Consider the following 17,892-nt stretch of genomic DNA (forward strand, 5'->3'; position numbering starts at 1 on the left):
ATTTCCTGCCTGACAACTATAATGAATGTTCAGAGTCTCACTGTTACCATTATTAGTGGAGATTTGAATATTTATTTCATGTGGGTAATCAGTTAACGAACTAGAGTTTAATCACAAATCAAAGTATTTATCCATTTACACATTTTGAACAATTGCGACGTGTAGCCTGCTCGGCTACACGTGAACACTAGTACTAAATTGTCTGCGCAATCAATGTTGTTCCCTGCTGCAATTTATCATGCAGCAGAGGAACAATAACATTGATTGTCGTCGCGCCGAGGAAAATAACCTCACCTGCTAGCCTCGTGGAGCAGCGGTGGCTCCCCTGCGGGCTTGGCAGGTGATTATACCCTTCACGGTAGCGCCGCCGCGGTCCGTCAGGTATTGTCGGGTACCGCTGTACCGACGCAGTCAGCACGCACCTGCTCCTGTACACACTAGGAGTCGCGTCGCAACATGAGTAAGCGGATTCGGGATGAGCACGGAGCGTGGCACGAGTGCGCATCACGGCCGCGCATCTATGAGCGTACCGCGGTAGCTCGGTGGGACGATCGAAAGGGAGACCGAGAGCGCGCGCGGAGAGAGAGGCTCGCGCGCGAAACCGAGTATCATCGCGGAGTCGGTGAGACTAGTGGAGGGAGCGCGCATACACCACTAGCGCGCACCACTAACCGAGCCATACCACCGCGCTGGCACGGTCCAGTGCGCTAGTGGGAGTCCCGTGCACCGCGACTGCACGATGACTTGAATATAACTTCAGAGCTAGATGCCGCGTCAGGACGATATGACATGTTCGAGCTGTCTCTTTCTCGCTCGTTAGACGCGGATGGAAGGGAGCGTCCGGCGGTGTCGCGCCGCCGTTAATTAATATAGGGGGCGCGGATTCGGGTTTTCCGGGAACGCGCAGGACTATTAGGGTGAACGAGACTTCCTTCTAGAACACAATATCCTCGACTGCTGAACCGAAAGGACTCACTTGCTACCACCAACCCCATTTCAACGGATCCAGAGCGAGAGATAGAGGAAGTCGCCGGGCAGTAGCAAGAAGTCGGAGTCGAAGAAGAAGATTAAGTAAGTTGTTGCATATTCGGCACGAGGGCCACTAATTGTTGGTCGTGGATGTATTGGTTGGGGTACGCGACGCGGAACGAAATTACGTGTGTCGAGAACGAGAGAATACTCGTTTCGGGGCGTTGAGACGCGGTCGATCTAACTGGATCCCGCCATTTTAATAAATCTGTTGAGCCGCTGTCGATTGCGTAGCAATCCAGCAACGTACTCGGAGAATTTTCAATCTTCTGTTGATTTTTAAGCGATCCCGATATCGTCGACTAATTGGGTAGCGCCGCTGTTGATCGCCAAGCGATCCAGCTTCGAACAAGGGGAATTACTGAGCCGTTGTAGAGTTGATAAACGATCCAGTAATGGTCTCTGGTGTTGCGTAGCGCCGCTGTTGATCGCCAAGCGATCGAGCCTCATCAGGAAGAACCATCGAGCCGCTGTCGATCAACAGGCCTTTTAAGTCCGGCAACCCGAAATTCCCGTAAAATAGTTACGTGGCGTCGTCGAGCGGCTGTAGCGTTATCCTCTCAACGAGTAGTAGTCGCGGTTTCGCCTTACGAATAACCATTGTTCGTACCGCCACCGAAGTATCCCTTATTGCGGTGGTTTTCGCGTCGTTTTAGGAGATTTTCGCGCTTTTCCGCAAATATTCCCACTGCGGGATCACCTGTTCCTAGACCTACACGTTGTTCCCTTCTGTAGATGTAAGAGTCCGCGGTACGGAGATTGAAGTAAAAACTCGTGTAAACTGATTGTTTGCGTCACCGGAATCGGTTATAAAAAGCGCAACATCACACATTGAAGTACTACAAAGCCCATATAATAGAATATAATTAGAATTTAAGATACTGCAATCTTCTTCAAATGCTCTACTTCACCCATTGATATATTTCATTAACTCAAAAATTTCAACAATTGCACTGGCCATTGCGAACCAACAAATTGCAACTAAATAATAAATAGAAAGTAAGCAAGTTTGTCACCGTAAAAAGCCGTGTTTTAATAATAACTACAACTTTTATCTTCAACATTTTCATGTAAAACGTAGAGCCGCAAAGTATTATGATAAATAATTGATTTTTTTTTGCTACAGGGAACTGATTAGCTACGAACTTAAGTTATAAGCATTTTCATGATATCATGTCAATAGAAAACAGTTGTATTTTTCAAAGATCTACAACTTCTTAATTTAACTTTTTTTGTAGAATGCTTAGTATTCAACATATGGATCTAAAAAAACATTTTTGACCATTTTTGAAGATAACCGCATTCTGCGTATATATTAAAAAAAAAAACGCGCGGAGCGCATCTAAACTTGCTAAAGTGTACTAAAAAATACATATTTTCATGTAAAACTCAGTCATACATATTTAAGTTTAATTAATACAAAATAATAATTCAATAATTCACCTCGATTATTTTGCTGCAATTCACGCAACGTTTCTCCTTGTTGGCGAAGATTGTCCTGCAATCTTTGCAACTCCTCGAAAACGTTGCTTAAAACTTGGTTCTCAAAAATAAATTATAATTTAAATATTTAATATGTCTTTGTTATTATTCCAAATAACTTTGTACATTTTTTAACATTTTTGAGTTCCATATACTTTAAAAGAATTGATATTATAATATAAACACAAAATTATTGATAGATTAAAATTCAAATTTCCCACAAAAACTTATATATTTAATTTAGATTTCTATTTTAATTGTATAATTTCATAAAAAAAAAACTTAATCAGTGCATAATTTTTATGAAATTTTACATTTAACTAATCTCTCTCTCTCTGGTATATTACAACATTTTTTTAATAATAATACTTTGTTAAAAATATTTACACTGCATTTTACATCAAATTTTATGTAATAATTTAGAACTTTTACGTGTACAATTTTACATAAATAAATTAAATTGTAAAACTTTACGTAAAATTTTAAATATTTTTGACAAGATAACTTTTTATTGTCTTGATATTTTCCTAGTAAAATTTTAACCAATCTGGCTGGCATATTTTCTATGATGAAAACTACTTATACAAACTAACCAGTTTCGCTTATATACATATAAAGCGCTTTGCATGCATACTTAACCTTTTGAGGTTAATATCATATAGTATAATAACACTTATTCAATATAAGAAGAAAATGATTTATTAATGAAGGCTTGTATTGTAGATTATTTTTTAATTAAATCATACTTAACATTATTTTACATCTTACAAAGTTATGATGGTAGCTTAAGTAAATATAAACTAGTAAATAAAAGCCATATATAATTTTAATAGCCGATATCCAAATCCATTAACCTTTTCCATCTGTATTATATTGAAGCTACATATCTGGATTTTTGCACAAATATTTTTTCAAATGTTTAGAATTAAATTACAGTACCTGTTAAAATTTTCAGCTGAAGACCTATAAAATATTTGCTAATAGCCGAGTCAAATTTCTCATAAAAATTATTACAAAAGATCTGCTAACTCTTACCAATTATATTTTTGGTTTCCAGTGTATTTTTACATTCAGAAGGATACAATAACTTTGTCTCTTTTCTCAATGCAATAATGAAAATCTTCACTGTTAAAAATTGCAATTGAATTTATCTCAAATAATACACTTTTAATACCTGTACAAAAATACACACTTACGTACAATTCTATACACTTTTGTATATTTATATACATTTTTTTTCTATACTAGAAATACTGCACGATTTTCACATTTCGCAATAAACCATAATATTCACATGAGTGTCCAAATAAAAATTTAAAATATGTCATTTGAGATCAATTTAACTTTAAATTTCATTTCACTATCTATTTTATGTATATTTATGTATATGAGTTTTCGAATAAAAGCAACAACAAAATTTGAAAAGCAAGTATCATGTTCAAAACTTCTTGTAACTATTAAAAGTGAAAATACTTATTAATGCATTAAGAAAAGAGACAAAGTTATTATAACTTTCTGCATATAAAAATACACTAGAATATAGAAATACAACTAGCTAGAAATATTAGATCCTCTAAAAAATGATAACAAGAAATTTGACACGACAAATCCAAAATTTATCATAGGCCTCGATCTGAATATTTCAACGAAGACAATTAAGTAAAAACTGTTACGGTAACTTATATTTGACTAATTTTACAAATATCTATGTAAAAATTCAACCATCTAACTTTAATATAACGCAGATAAAATAATAACAATTGATCATCACCTTCACATAGCTTCCGTTTACTTATTTATTCTAACTTAAGCTATCAACATTACTTTTTAAGAGATAAAATAATTTTTTACACTTTATTGTGCTGCACACTGACAGTTTAATACACCTATTAAAGTAATTCAAATTCATGCATATTCTCAGATTATACATTTTTCTACTCCACTAATCCTATGAATATTAATTGACTTTTGATAATAATATTTTAGTTCTTTAAAAAAACAGTAATATTCTTATCAATAAAAATTAATAATTCAATAATTATTTATACGTCAAAAATACACCAATTGCCATAGTTATAAGGCAAAAAATCGCTATTCTCTTTTATAATTAAATCAAATTAATGTCGAATATTACCAAACTTTGATCAAATATGTAAATCTGATTACAAAAATAATAAAGTAGTTGCTCTCATTTAATTAAATCAAATAACTCAAATCGAATATAATAATATTATCAAACTTTGATATTATATGCACAATACAATTTGAAATCAAAAATAAAAAATCTGTTACTCTCTTTTATGAATCAAATCAAATATCGAATATTACCAAATTTTAATACTATAAACAAACAATCCAATGAAAAAATATATCTTTTTCATTAAAATACTAGCAAAAATACCAATTACTTTTAATTCAGGGGCAGTTTTCTATAATAAACATATTTTTTTAACTCATAATTAAAATTTTTATTACGATATACTTGAAAAAAATTCTCAGGTTCCCTTGAATTAACTAAAATACCAAATGACTCTCAATAAATAAATTAAAAATAAATTTTACCACATCCCGAGGCTGGGGCTGAGGTGGTGGCTGCGGCTGGGGCTAATAATCATCACCGTTATTACGTTCTGAAAATGTCAACATTAAATCATATTTAAAAAAAGTATATAGGTACATGCATATAATTATTATGCAATATAATTCTTATAAATACTTACCATCAGCCATAATAATTATATGTAATATTATAAATTATATAATATTATTATTATTCCAATCCCTTTCTACTAGTCCCTTTCCACTAATGCGCTGTGTGGTATGAGAAGCAAACAATACATACGCAAAATACACAATGTAGATAGACTTTCCACTTTCTATAAGCACTACAATCTCGAGTCGAATCTCGAATTAATATTAACTTCAGAGCAATATCAAATATAAGAATTATCCACCCACCACCGCCAGGAGCGCTACTGAACATATAAGAATAAGAGCACATACGTATGTTTCGCATTCACCATGTTAAGCGACTAGCGCCCTCTCAGCAACCAATAATGGACAAAGTAAAAAACTTTAAAAGATACTCACACGACACATACGTGTATATATATATATATATATATATATATATATACACACACACACACACGCGCGCACATTTATACGTAACTATTCAGTATTTTAAGGATTACATCGTCTTTTAAGAATCAATCATCAAAAGACGAAAGTACACTTCCTGTCTTTTAAGGGTTTTTCTAGAGTCTATTTACTCAAAGTCTGTCGAAGTGTGTATGATTGATTCAGCACAACTCTGAATAAAGAGACTAAAAATCCTCAACCATATAATGTATGTATATATGTATAAAGACAACTTCCGATTATCGACCAAGTTAATGACAGTAGTCGATACCATTTACGATACCAATATAATACCGTTGAATCGCCAACGACAACATATATAATAACTAAATATTCGTTATATATGTTAAGCTGGTGAACCCTTGCATATACATACAACATTATTCTTACGTATCTAATATATGAATAATAATTATTTACGTATGACATATTTATACACGTCATTATTCATGAACAATTACTTATAAGTGTATAACAAATTTTCACAATAATTTATTTATTTATTTATTTATTCCAGAAAATGTACAAGGTATGAGGTTCATACCTGTAATCCTGCAAAGGTACACGTAGGTACCTGTTGGCAGGCCTGGTTACAAAAAAGAAAATACAAAATAATACTTAAAATTAAAACTTAAAACTATTTATATACTGTTATTTATGTAGATTCACTTTAGATCATTCTAACAAAATTTGTTGCGCACGCGCCACAATAACAATTTTATAATTCTAGACCTTAACAGTTACATTTTATCCACGCTTTAATAAGTTTCTTATGCGAGTATTTTTCTATATTCAAAGCTTTTAGATCACTCGGAAGCTCATTGAAAACATTAATTGCTTTCATGAAGCTATTTTTATTACTAATCCTTTTTTAGTTTTAGGTATAATAATACTTTTGTTTCTTGTAACACTATTTGATGCTAAATATTTGTCTTTCAGATCATTGTAATGTGATTTCAGAGATTCTAGAGCGAAAAGTTGTCCTATATTTAATGGATTATCATTCACTAGGAAATTATTTTTATTGACAATTCTTAAGATTTTGTTCTGAAGCTTTTGTAATCTGACTCGACAATTACTATATGCTCCACCCCACGCTATAATACCATAGCTTATTACGCTATGGAAGAAAGCGTAGTAGATCATTCTGAGTGTCTCTGTGTGCATGTATTTAGAAATTTTATAAAAAATATATACTAGGTATTTAGTTTTATCAATTATATATTGAATATGACTGTCCCACTTTAGATTGCTGTCAAAGACAATCCCTAAATATTTAATATTTTCTACTCTAGTTACATTTTTATCAACAATTTTTACATTTATTTGAGCTGGAACGCTTCCAACACTACTTCCAAATGTCATGCACACAGTTTTTCCTACATTTAATGACAATTTGTTTACAGCCACCCACTCAGCTATCACAGATAAAAACTTGTTCATGCTAACTTGGGTTTCTAACCTATCATTTCCAGAAGCTATTATATCAGTATCGTCTGCATACGAAATTATTGACTCAGAAGGAATCTCCTTTAATATATCGTTAATGTATATAATGAAAAGCAGCGGTCCCAAGATCGTACCTTGAGGGACACCAGTGTTAACTACTAAGCTATAATACATAATAATATTTAAATAGTGTTTTATACTTTCAATAAAGTGATCATTTTTTTATATTTACTTATAAGTTGTTGTGTTAAAAATAAAAATTGTATATATATATATATATATATATATATATATATACAATTTTTATTTAATACACAAAAATTTTATTTAAATTAAATTATTAAAAAACATAAATATTGGAGCTCACAGCCAGAGTTTTCATGTTATCATCCTGATGGTAACACCATTATGTACTGGTCCTCATTATGTGAAATTTATAAATTTTACTTATTTCAAACAACTTATAATAAATATATTAAAGATTACAAATTTTGAATGATTGTCACCTGATTATTACCTGATTATCATTAACATTTTATCTCATATAAACGCATATTTATAACTATCAGCTTTAATAAAAATATTGAGCTGAAATCACCTGATAATCCACTGACGTTTTGACATGATTATCTACTGGTTATCAGCTGATTATCATCATCTGTCATCAGTCATCATCAGTCATCTGATTTATTTCAGTAGGATGCACTTCCATCTGTGTAGCAGCTACGGCTATGCCGGAGCCGGAATGGCAGTACGACACTGCAAAGTACGACAGTCCCGCTATCCACGGCATGCTGTACGACACTTATGACGGTTTATGTCGCGTTGTTGCAGCCTATAGTTTTGGACTTGTTGAACGACGACAGCGTCACTGTGTGCTCTCTCTTAAATTGATGTGTACTTATTTAAATAGTTCTTAATTCTATTACTATAAGGTTAAATGAGATTTATATTTATGGAGCAAATTATATCATTCTGTGCGTTAAAAGTATAAGCTAATGTATTTTAGCGAATTAATAATTTTAAGATTTTCCGTAAAAGCCACGGAGTCATGCTAGCAAATTGTGTAAGGAGTGAAGTTACCTTGGATTACTAATAGTGTTATTCTATAGTTATATTTATGTAGTTTATGAATCGAATCGTTTGTCCAATTTTAATATCGAAATTTACACTCCATATTTAGTTAGTACTTATTTTAGATTTTAGTTTGTTTTGACTTTTCAATTTCAAATTGTAAATTATATTGCATATATTGTTGGTGCCTAATAATATTGTTGAATAGTTATTATTTTTCTCTAATTATTAGTGATATATGTGCTTGTATGTATATAATTAGTTGAATTGCACAAGCGTTCCATGTATGCGTATCCTGCCTTCAATAAAGTACTTCAATGGAATTATTAGATTATTGATTTATTATAAATTAAAAACAAAACTTATTGTTTAAAACTTTTTCTATTAAGCATTTACTTTGAGGAATTTATTTTATTGTTGCAGGTTCTCTAATGTTTATGATGTTTGTAGCAGATGAATTTTTCTATCAGGCACTTGACTAGTAAAGTATATTATTTTTAATTTATTAAAATTATTATTTATCTTGTATATACATGATTTTGTTGCAGTTAAAAAATTGCATAAAAATTTGTTGACCTTTTTATAGTGCAAAAGTTCCTGTATGGGTCTCAGAATGGCAAAGATCCTGTATCTTTAACTAAAAATGAAGATATCCATACATTTGTGCTAAAATGATCAAAATTCATATTTAAAGCATGTAGCAAAGCTTATGAATTGCTTGGAGCATTCCTAAAAAATCACAGAGGTAGCAAACATCAAAATAAAGAAAGTCACCGTAGGAGAAAATTGTTCCTTAATGTTCATTATCAACTGAAAATTCAAAGCTTAGTGATCATAAAACTTGATTTTATTGTTACAAATATCCCTGCCAAAGTGGAAAAATCGTAAATATATTATATCTCTCACGAAAATCAACTTAATTATCTACTGAGTTTGAAAAATTATGATGAGTGTATGATTTATGTTATAATTTTTTGCAAGAGGCATAATATATTTACGATTCCTCGAATTTGAAAATATGGTCTGGAATATACTTTTATAAATATTTACTCGAATTATTTAAGATACTTTTTTAGTTATTTACAAGAATTTATTGCAGTATCGGAAGCAGACTAAACGTTCGGAAGACTCCGCAGGTTAACTTCCAGAGATCCGCTTTTAGCGATTGACAAGTGGCGTAGAGACAATTGTCACAAAAATGCACTCAGAACAATAGGCCTGCAGAGAGCCCGAAGATGAACATGAGCTGATAGGACTAGAGAACGACAAACAATACTTATAGTGATTGGAGCTGTTTTTCTTATGTTAAGAAAACTAATTTCCTTGAAAATGAAAGTATCCGCAGCAATTCTTTGAAATCCTTGTATGTCAACAATATAAACATTTTCTTCCGGATATTTCAGTATGGTATTTTGAAACATCTTTCTGTATTCACACATTGCAGTCATCTTGCAGCTTCGTAGAGTTAGTTCTATAAGACGAATTTATTGTAAATGAACAGATGAATTTTATCATCCTGCTTATATAAGAAGAAACTCCACCTTGGTTGTCACACAATTGGTTGTCAAAAAGAAGCATAGACCTCATTGGTCTAAAAATAGAAAATTCATCCCCTCCCAAGAAAATATCCCTTCTCCTTGCCAAACTTCCTATTCATTGGTAGTTTCTAAAATTTTCCTCCTTTTCTTTCGTGGTCTCGTCTATATATAACAAGAAATTTTACTGTGAGGAGCAGACTTCGTCTACAACAGTACACGAAACTAGTTCTTTATACAATTCTGTTTTGTGAGTGTTAAGTGAAAAAGTAAATATGGCTTCATTTCAACTTTTTGAACGCCTTGTTGAAGTAGTGCGTGATACTTTGCGAAATACAGGGTGTTTCATTTTAATCCGACCACGACAAAAAACCATGGAAAAACTAATTTTAACGAAAAATGACCTTAACAAAAGTTGAAGGGGGTAAAGGGGGCCATCGAATGACACAAACACCTATGACCTTGAACTCGATTTTCAAGGTCATTTGAGGGTAATTGTGATTTTTTTAAATAGGAACCTCTATTTTAGACCTTGGAATCAGATAGAGTGGATAAAATTACGTCGCAAAGGATATTTTAAGTTTGCTTTGGTAACCTTGAGAAGGTCAATTCAAGGTCAAATAACAAAAAATCTGCTAAACAGCTGTTTATCTGGTTTTATTTTACTGATGTCGAAAGATGACCTTGACAAAAGTTGAAGGGAGCAAAAGGGGCCATCTAATGACACCAACACCTTTGACCTTGAACTCGATTTTCAATGTCATTTGAAGGTCATTGTATTTTTTTAACGGGAACCCCTATTTTTGACCTCGGAATACGGAGCAGCGGAAAAAATTACGTCGGAAATGACATTTCATGTTTGCCTTAGTGACCTTGAGAAGGTCAATTCAAGGTCAAATAAGAAGTATCAGCCTAAGATTGTTTTCCTTTCAATTTTTTCGTAGAATTATCATTTTGTTATTGTAATAAACATTAAGAGAATAATTGACTTAAAATGTGATTATGCTTTGCTGACTTCAAAGCCATTTTGTAAGGTCAAAAGTGCAAAAATGCAATATCAAATGTTATGTGGAGTCGATATTTATATGCTAACTTTAGTGTTGCCCAGGAATAACGACGTGGACGTAATAGGATTGTGTTCCCTTTGGGGTGCTTGATTAGAGTGAGTCTCCTTGCCTCTCACTTTTATTATGTACAGATTTGAATGTAGGTGCCCAAAGACACCACCATTTTTTTGGATTCTATTCAGTTCTTGGGATGTTTTCGTAAGCGAATTTTTATCCTATCTTTAGCGTTACTCAGGAACGACGTGGACACAATTGGCTACTAATTTTCCTCATCGAATTTTGCACCCCAAAGGGAACTGGACTCCACATAACATTTGATATTGCATTTTTGCACATCTGACCTTAAAATGGCTTTGAAGTCAGCAAAGCATAATCACATTTTAAGTCAATTATTCTCTTAATGTTTATTACAATAACAAAATGATAATTCTACGAAAAAATTGAAAGGAAAACAATCTTAGGCTGATACTTCTTATTTGACCTTGAATTGACCTTCTCAAGGTCACTAAGGCAAACATGAAATGTCATTTCCGACGTAATTTTTTCCGCTGCTCCGTATTCCGAGGTCAAAAATAGGGGTTCCCGTTAAAAAAATACAATGACCTTCAAATGACCTTGAAAATCAAGTTCAAGGTCAAAGGTGTTGGTGTCATTAGATGGCCCCTTTTACTCCCTTCAACTTTTGTCAAGGTCATCTTTCGACATCAGTAAAATAAAACCAGATAAACAGCTGTTTAGCAGATTTTTTGTTATTTGACCTTGAATTGACCATCTCAAGGTCACCAAAGCAAACTTAAAATATCCTTTGCGACGTAATTTTTTCCGCTCTATCCGATTCCAAGGTCTAAAATAGAGGTTCCTATTTAAAAAAATCACAATTACCCTCAAATGACCTTGAAAATCGAGTTCAAGGTCAAAGGTGTTTGTGTTATTCGATGGCCCCCTTTACCCCCTTCAACTTTTGTTAAGGTCATTTTTCGTTAAAATTAGTTTTTCCATGGTTTTTTGTCGTGGTCGGATTAAAATGAAACACCCTGTATACATGAAATGAGCAATAATGATATTTATTATTGGCCGGACATGTGCAATTCCATAATAAAGGAATTGAACGAAAAAATCGACAAAGCTAAACTTGCAAAAGGAGAAAAGCAGAAATTTCAAACTTGTATGACACATCTTTCATGTGTGCAAGTTCAACTCCAACAACATCTTCAGCAAGGAGGTGGTCTACAATCGGAAGAAACTGAAGCTAGAGTTGAGTGGCGAGATGTAGAATCAGCGTTTCAAAATTGAATTAGAACAGGTGTAGTTGTAAACATAAAGCATGTAGACATTCTAAGTTTTTTTAACGATGCGCAAAAGCTCTTTAAGGTTAAAGTAGAAGATTGCTTGAAGGAATATAACGCTGTAAAAATAAATTATGACTTTATCGCAGAATTTTCTATGCAAAAAAATGGTGAGGAAACGACAGACATTAAATATTTTACAAGTGAAAGTTACAGCATTCATGTCAACGAATTTGGAAGAATGGTTCAAGGATCATATCAAAGAACCTATTCTCACCCAGCTTGAAGAATTCCAGGAGAAAGATTCTGGCTGGACTCTGACGAGTATTATCAGTTTGTGTATCAATATAAAAAAATATTCTCCAATCATCATGATGATGGCGGAAGCTTGCCTAAATACCACTACGTTTAGATTAAATATCTGTCTCGACTTTTAAGCACTCAATTAAGTAAATCTCATGTAAAATCATACCACTGCGAAAGGTGTTTACAAATATTTTACTGTGAAGAAAGGTTGGAAATGCACGAAAATGATTGCAAAAATTTAAATAAATGTCGAATTAATTTGCCCGACTTTAAGAATAACATTCTTAAATTTGAAGATTACAATAAAAGTGAAAAAGTTCCTTTTGTTATTTATGCAGATTTTGAATGTTTGTTAAAGCCTACTGAAAATGAAAATGCTTTTCAGCTTCATGAAGCATATAGCATAGGCTATTATATAAAGTGCAGCTTCGATGACAGTTTATCTGTTTATAAATCATACAGACAAGAAAATGAAGATGAAGAGACACCGGCAAAATGGTTTGTTCGAGAACTGAAAGGAATTAGTGAAAAGATTGATCTACTCTACAAAAATCCAAAACCAATGAGACTTACAGATCTAGAACAATTATCTTTTCGGACGTCATCTGTTTGCCATATATGCCGAAAGCCTATCAAAAGTGAAGAACTCGCAGTACGAGACCATTGTCATCTAACAGGACGGTACGTTAGTTTTTAATGTATACAAATATTTAACTTAAATGCTATGCAACATGTAATACTTTTTTTTCTATTTAGTTTCAGAGGTGCAGCTCACAATTCATGCAATTTAAATTACAAGGATTCGAGGTTTGTGCCGGTTATCTTTCATAACCTCAATTATGACACATACTTCATTTTGAAAGAGATTGCTACTTCTACAATAATGAATGGACGAGTATCTCTGATACCTCACAACAAAGAAAAATATATTTCATTTACGAAGTATATAGATGACTGTGACATCAGTTTTAGATTTATAGATTCATGGCGTTTTTTACCATCATCGTTGGAAAAGCTTGCATCATATTTGGAAACCGTGCCGATAGCAGTAAATGAGTTTAAAAATGATGGATTTACAGATGAACAAATCAATCTTCTTAGACGAAAAGGTATATTTCCATATGATTTCGTAGATGGATTGGACAAGTTGATGACTACAAAACTGCCAGAGAAGAATGAGTTTTACAATAAACTAACAGATTCTCATATTATTGACGAAGACTATCACTATGCTGTTGCAGTATGGAACATGTTTACTATAAAAACTTTGGGCGAATATTCAGATTTGTACTTGAAAACAGATGTTTTATTATTAGCTGACGTCTTCGAAAGTTTTCGAGAGACATCTCTGAAAGCGTATAGTTTATGTCCTGCACACTTTTACACGACTCCAGGTCTCACATTTTCAGCAGCTCTAAAAATGTCAAAAGTGGAATTGGAGCTTCTTACAGATATAGATATGCTGATGTTTATTGAAGCAGGCATTCGAGGAGGAATAAGTCAATGTTGCAATCGGTATGCTAAGGCGAACAATCCGTACATCGGACCATCATACGATAAGAATAAGAAAACGAAGACACTCTTATATTTTGATATTAATAATCTTTATGGATGGGCTACGGTGCAGTATTTACCAGTGGGAAAATTCAAATGGATCGAATATGAAACGAATTCAAATTTTTTCAATGCACCACCAGACTCTGATACAGGCTACTTTGCTGAAGTAGATTTAGAGTATCCTGAAGAAATACATGATGATCACCAAGATTTGCCTTTTTGTGCAGAGCATCGTACACCCCCTGGCTCAAAGCAAAAGAAACTGTTGACTACTTTGAACGATAAGAAAAGGTATGTCATTCATTATCTTGCGTTAAAACAGGGATTAGATAATGGACTTCGACTAAAAAAAGTGCATAGGATTCTGAGTTTTGAGCAGAAGCCTTGGCTCAAACCATATGTTGAATTTAATACAGAGAAGAGAAAGCAGGCCAAGAATGAGTTTGAAAAGCTTTTCTACAAGTTATTAATTAATGCAGTATATGGTAAGTGCATCGAGCGAGAACGATCTCACGTTGATGTGCGATTAGTGAATAAATTTACAGGTCGATATGGAGCAGAAGCACGTATAGCTCAACCGAATTTTCATAGTTGTGCTATCTTTGATTAAAATTTGGTTGCTATACAGCTAAAGAGAACAAGTATTACAATTAAAAAACCAATATACGTTGATCTCAGCATTCTCGATTTGTCTAAAACATTGTTATACGATTTTCATTATTCATATATGAAGCGTCGACTTGGGGACAAATGTAAACTCCTTTACACCGACACAGATAGTCTAATATATGAAGTCGTTGACGTGGATATGTATAAAATAATGAAAGAAGACTTGCACAAATTTGATACTTCTGATTACAAAGAGAACAATCAATTTGGAATCCCGCGTGTCAATAAAAAAGTGCCTGGATTAATGAAAGATGAATGCTGTGGCAAGATTATGACGGAATTTATTGGTTTACGTAGCAAAATGTATAGTATTTTGATAGATGGATCTGAGACTGTGAAAAAAGCCAAAGGCATAAAATCAAGTGTTGTGAAGAAAACAATCACGTTCGAAGATTATCAAAAATATCTTGAAGAAGTTAAACGTGAGCAGTGCAATATTCGCTCTAAATTGCATGTAGTGCATACTGAAAAACAGAATAAAATAGCACTAAGTCCGCATGATGATAAAAGATACTTATTACCTCATAGCACAGACACTTTGCCTTGGGGTCATTACCGAATTATTGAGGAACAGATGGCGCTGGCTGTAATTCAAATGGAGGGAGATGAAAAAATGGCTGATACAAGAGAAGAAAGAGTGGGGGAGATGGAAGTGGAGAAGGGGTATGAAGCGATCAATACTGAAGAAGAAAGCGAGAGAGCAATGGAGAGGGGGAATGAAGTGACCAATGAAAACAGTGCAGCACGAGTGGGGGTGACACTTTATGGCGATACAGGTGAACAAATCATTATCGAATACGATGTTTGTGAGGAGCTAATGCACGAATGGAATCCATCGATGGAGGGGGCATCTTCCGATAGAAGGGATATTCTACAAGAGGCGATGGAAGGGGCAGACATCATGGTGGGGAATGGGCTATATCAACCGACGCAGCACGGTGAAGAGCACATTCGAGCAGTCGAGCTTGAAAATTACCTGCCTTTGGAGAAGAAACCAAGACTCACTTAACATTTCCAAGTAAGTTCATAGCTGATTCTCACTATTTTTCTTCTCAAAGAAAGTATTTTCTCTAACACAAATTCTTATATTTTTACTTTTCAGAATGGATCTATCTGCACTTAACAAAATTGCTGAGCGCGAGTTCTTGCCCAAGAAGAAAGCCACGGACTTAGAAAAAGATCATGCATACATGGTGACTGCGTTCAAGAAAGTAAAGACGAGATTCGGCACGAAGATCGTGGCCGAGATCGATAACAGCTTTTAAATATTTCTTCAAGAAAAGATCTCATCAGCAATCTTGAAAGATCAAGAACTTTTCAATAATCTCTCTAACACAGCAAATAAACTTAGTTTATTTATAATATATCAGCGTGGAACTTCTTTTAAGTTCACCACATGCTAAAATAATGAAATACAAAGACTGATAATTGTTAAATACTATTTATTTATTTGTTCAAACTTGTGTGCAATTTACATGAATAAATACATTATTAAATATAATAACAATTGCTTTCTTATTTATTTGAACCTTGAATAATTCATACAATCTCATTTTTATCTATCCAACTATTATGCTTGTCACTAAATCCTAACCATTTAACATATACGCGTTTACCACTTTTCTTTAAAACTTTTTCTACTAAATAAATTTCCGGATACAGTTTTATGAATTTCCGTTTCATAAAAGCCGCCAGAGACGTGTTTATCATAATAATCTTTGAGATGGTAAGTTACTGGATCTGTTTTTACAACTCGCGTTATTGTGCAAATTTCCGTTGACCAGTTTGGCGTGTAACCTTTTTCAAAAACATTGTTTATCTTACTTATTCATACTTTATCTCCTACTTTAAATTTTGGTTTTTTCACTGGCGACTTTTCATTTGGAAAACGTCTCTTGACTTCTCGCTCATTTGCCTGTGTAACATTTTCAGGCTCGATTCCTGTTGTCCGATGTTTTCTCAAATTATATGCTTTGAGCAAGTTAGGTAGAATATCCAACCATTTATAGCTTCCTTGTTTGCTGAATTCTGTCCACATTGCATTTTTTAACGTTCTATTGAATCGTTCGCATATACTTGCATGAAGATTACTATGTGAAGAGTATAAGTGTATATTGTGCTTCTTCATAAGTTTTTGAAAATTTGAATTGTAAAATTCTTTTCCTTGGTCAGTTTGTAGATTCTTCGGTACTCGTCCTTCTTTCAGTATTGACTTCATAGCTGTAGTAACATCATTACCACTCTTTGACTTGACTGACACGGCCCATGCATACTTTGAAAATATATCTATGACAGTGAGTAAGTAATGAAAACCTTTGTTTTCTTTAGAATATGGTATCATTTCTACAAGATCAGCTTGCCAAGTCTCGTCTATTCCACGTATGTCATATTTTCTTCTCTTGTATCGCCGACGTGCTGGCTTGTGCAGCTCTTCAGCTACTCTATGACGTTCCATCTTCCTTTACAGTAGATGAAAATCCATCTGGAAATTCGTATATACGAACTTTTAATTGTTTATTCACTTCTTCAATGATATAATCAACACCAGAGTAATTGCGAAGAGTTGTACTATACAGATAACGAAATTTTGCATTCACTTCCAATTGATGTTTTTCAACTTGCTGCTTGTATTCTTCTATAACTTCACCAATTCCAGCAATTTTAGCAGCTATATAATTTATTTCAGTTTATAGAATAACTTTCAGTGAATGCAATGTGATTGCATCGTTTGGATGATTGGGCGGTCGTAGATTGCAAAGTCGCTTGTTTTCTAGATCAAAATCAAAACACATCGAGACTCATGGTAGTACTGATGCAAAGAAGAAAGTTGCGTATCAATATATATGCCCAGCTTCACGTAATTCCTCAATAATCGACTGGATTTCATTGTTGTGATTATTATTTCCAGCTGATCGTTCGGCAATCAATAGTCGAAGTCTCTCAGTAAGCTCGTTTGGATCATCCCAGTAGACGAGATCAATGGAAGAGTTTTTCTTAGCTATTTTATATTTAGGTATGAGTCCTCCTCCGCTGCTACTGTTCTTTTTACGTGAAGTGCTGCGGAACATTGGTGCTAAAATATTCTTATATTTATTACTTCTCGACATTCGTATAGATTCATCTTTGCTGAATTTTTTCCGATGAGCATTTGTTGCTTCCAGAATCTTGCGATAATTTGCACGATCTGATGAGTTCAGAAGAAGATCATCCGGATATTTTCTAAATAGCAATTCCATCAGTCCATTCGTTTTAGGATAACTTTCATTTCTGACTTTGACATATTTATCATCAAATTCA

The 17,892-nt window shown here is 33.5% G+C and overlaps 2 protein-coding genes across 50 annotated transcripts in view; one reads left to right on the forward strand and one right to left on the reverse strand.

The window, feature by feature from the left end:
• Window positions 1–17,892, reverse strand: part of LOC103317042 (BRISC and BRCA1-A complex member 2) — a 226,437-nt gene that overhangs the window by 151,267 nt on the left and 57,278 nt on the right. For 2 of the 48 annotated variants that reach the window (XM_032602067.1, XM_031930138.2), the window contains exon 2: window positions 5,074–5,141. The exons of the other annotated variants lie outside the window; for them this stretch is intronic. The gene's annotated coding sequence lies outside the window, so the exon portion shown is untranslated. The remainder of the gene's footprint in view (window positions 1–5,073; window positions 5,142–17,892) is intronic. 48 annotated transcript variants of the gene reach the window in all.
• On the forward strand, window positions 12,230–15,973 carry LOC116417374. Of its 2 annotated transcripts, XR_004227647.2 has the most exons (3): window positions 12,230–13,050; window positions 13,126–15,613; window positions 15,698–15,973. XR_004227647.2 is itself a non-coding variant. In XM_031930130.2 (2 exons), the coding sequence occupies exons 1-2, from the start codon at window positions 12,584–12,586 to the stop codon at window positions 14,534–14,536; spliced, it is 1,878 nt and encodes a 625-aa protein (XP_031785990.1). In that variant the 5' UTR covers window positions 12,230–12,583; the 3' UTR covers window positions 14,537–15,690. The 2 variants fall into 2 exon arrangements, 1 of the variants encoding a protein (XP_031785990.1); XM_031930130.2 differs by lacking the exon at window positions 15,698–15,973 and having other exon boundaries at window positions 13,126–15,690.

Source organism: Nasonia vitripennis (genome assembly GCF_009193385.2).
Source record: "Nasonia vitripennis strain AsymCx chromosome 4 unlocalized genomic scaffold, Nvit_psr_1.1 chr4_random0009, whole genome shotgun sequence".
NCBI lineage: Eukaryota > Metazoa > Arthropoda > Insecta > Hymenoptera > Pteromalidae > Nasonia > Nasonia vitripennis.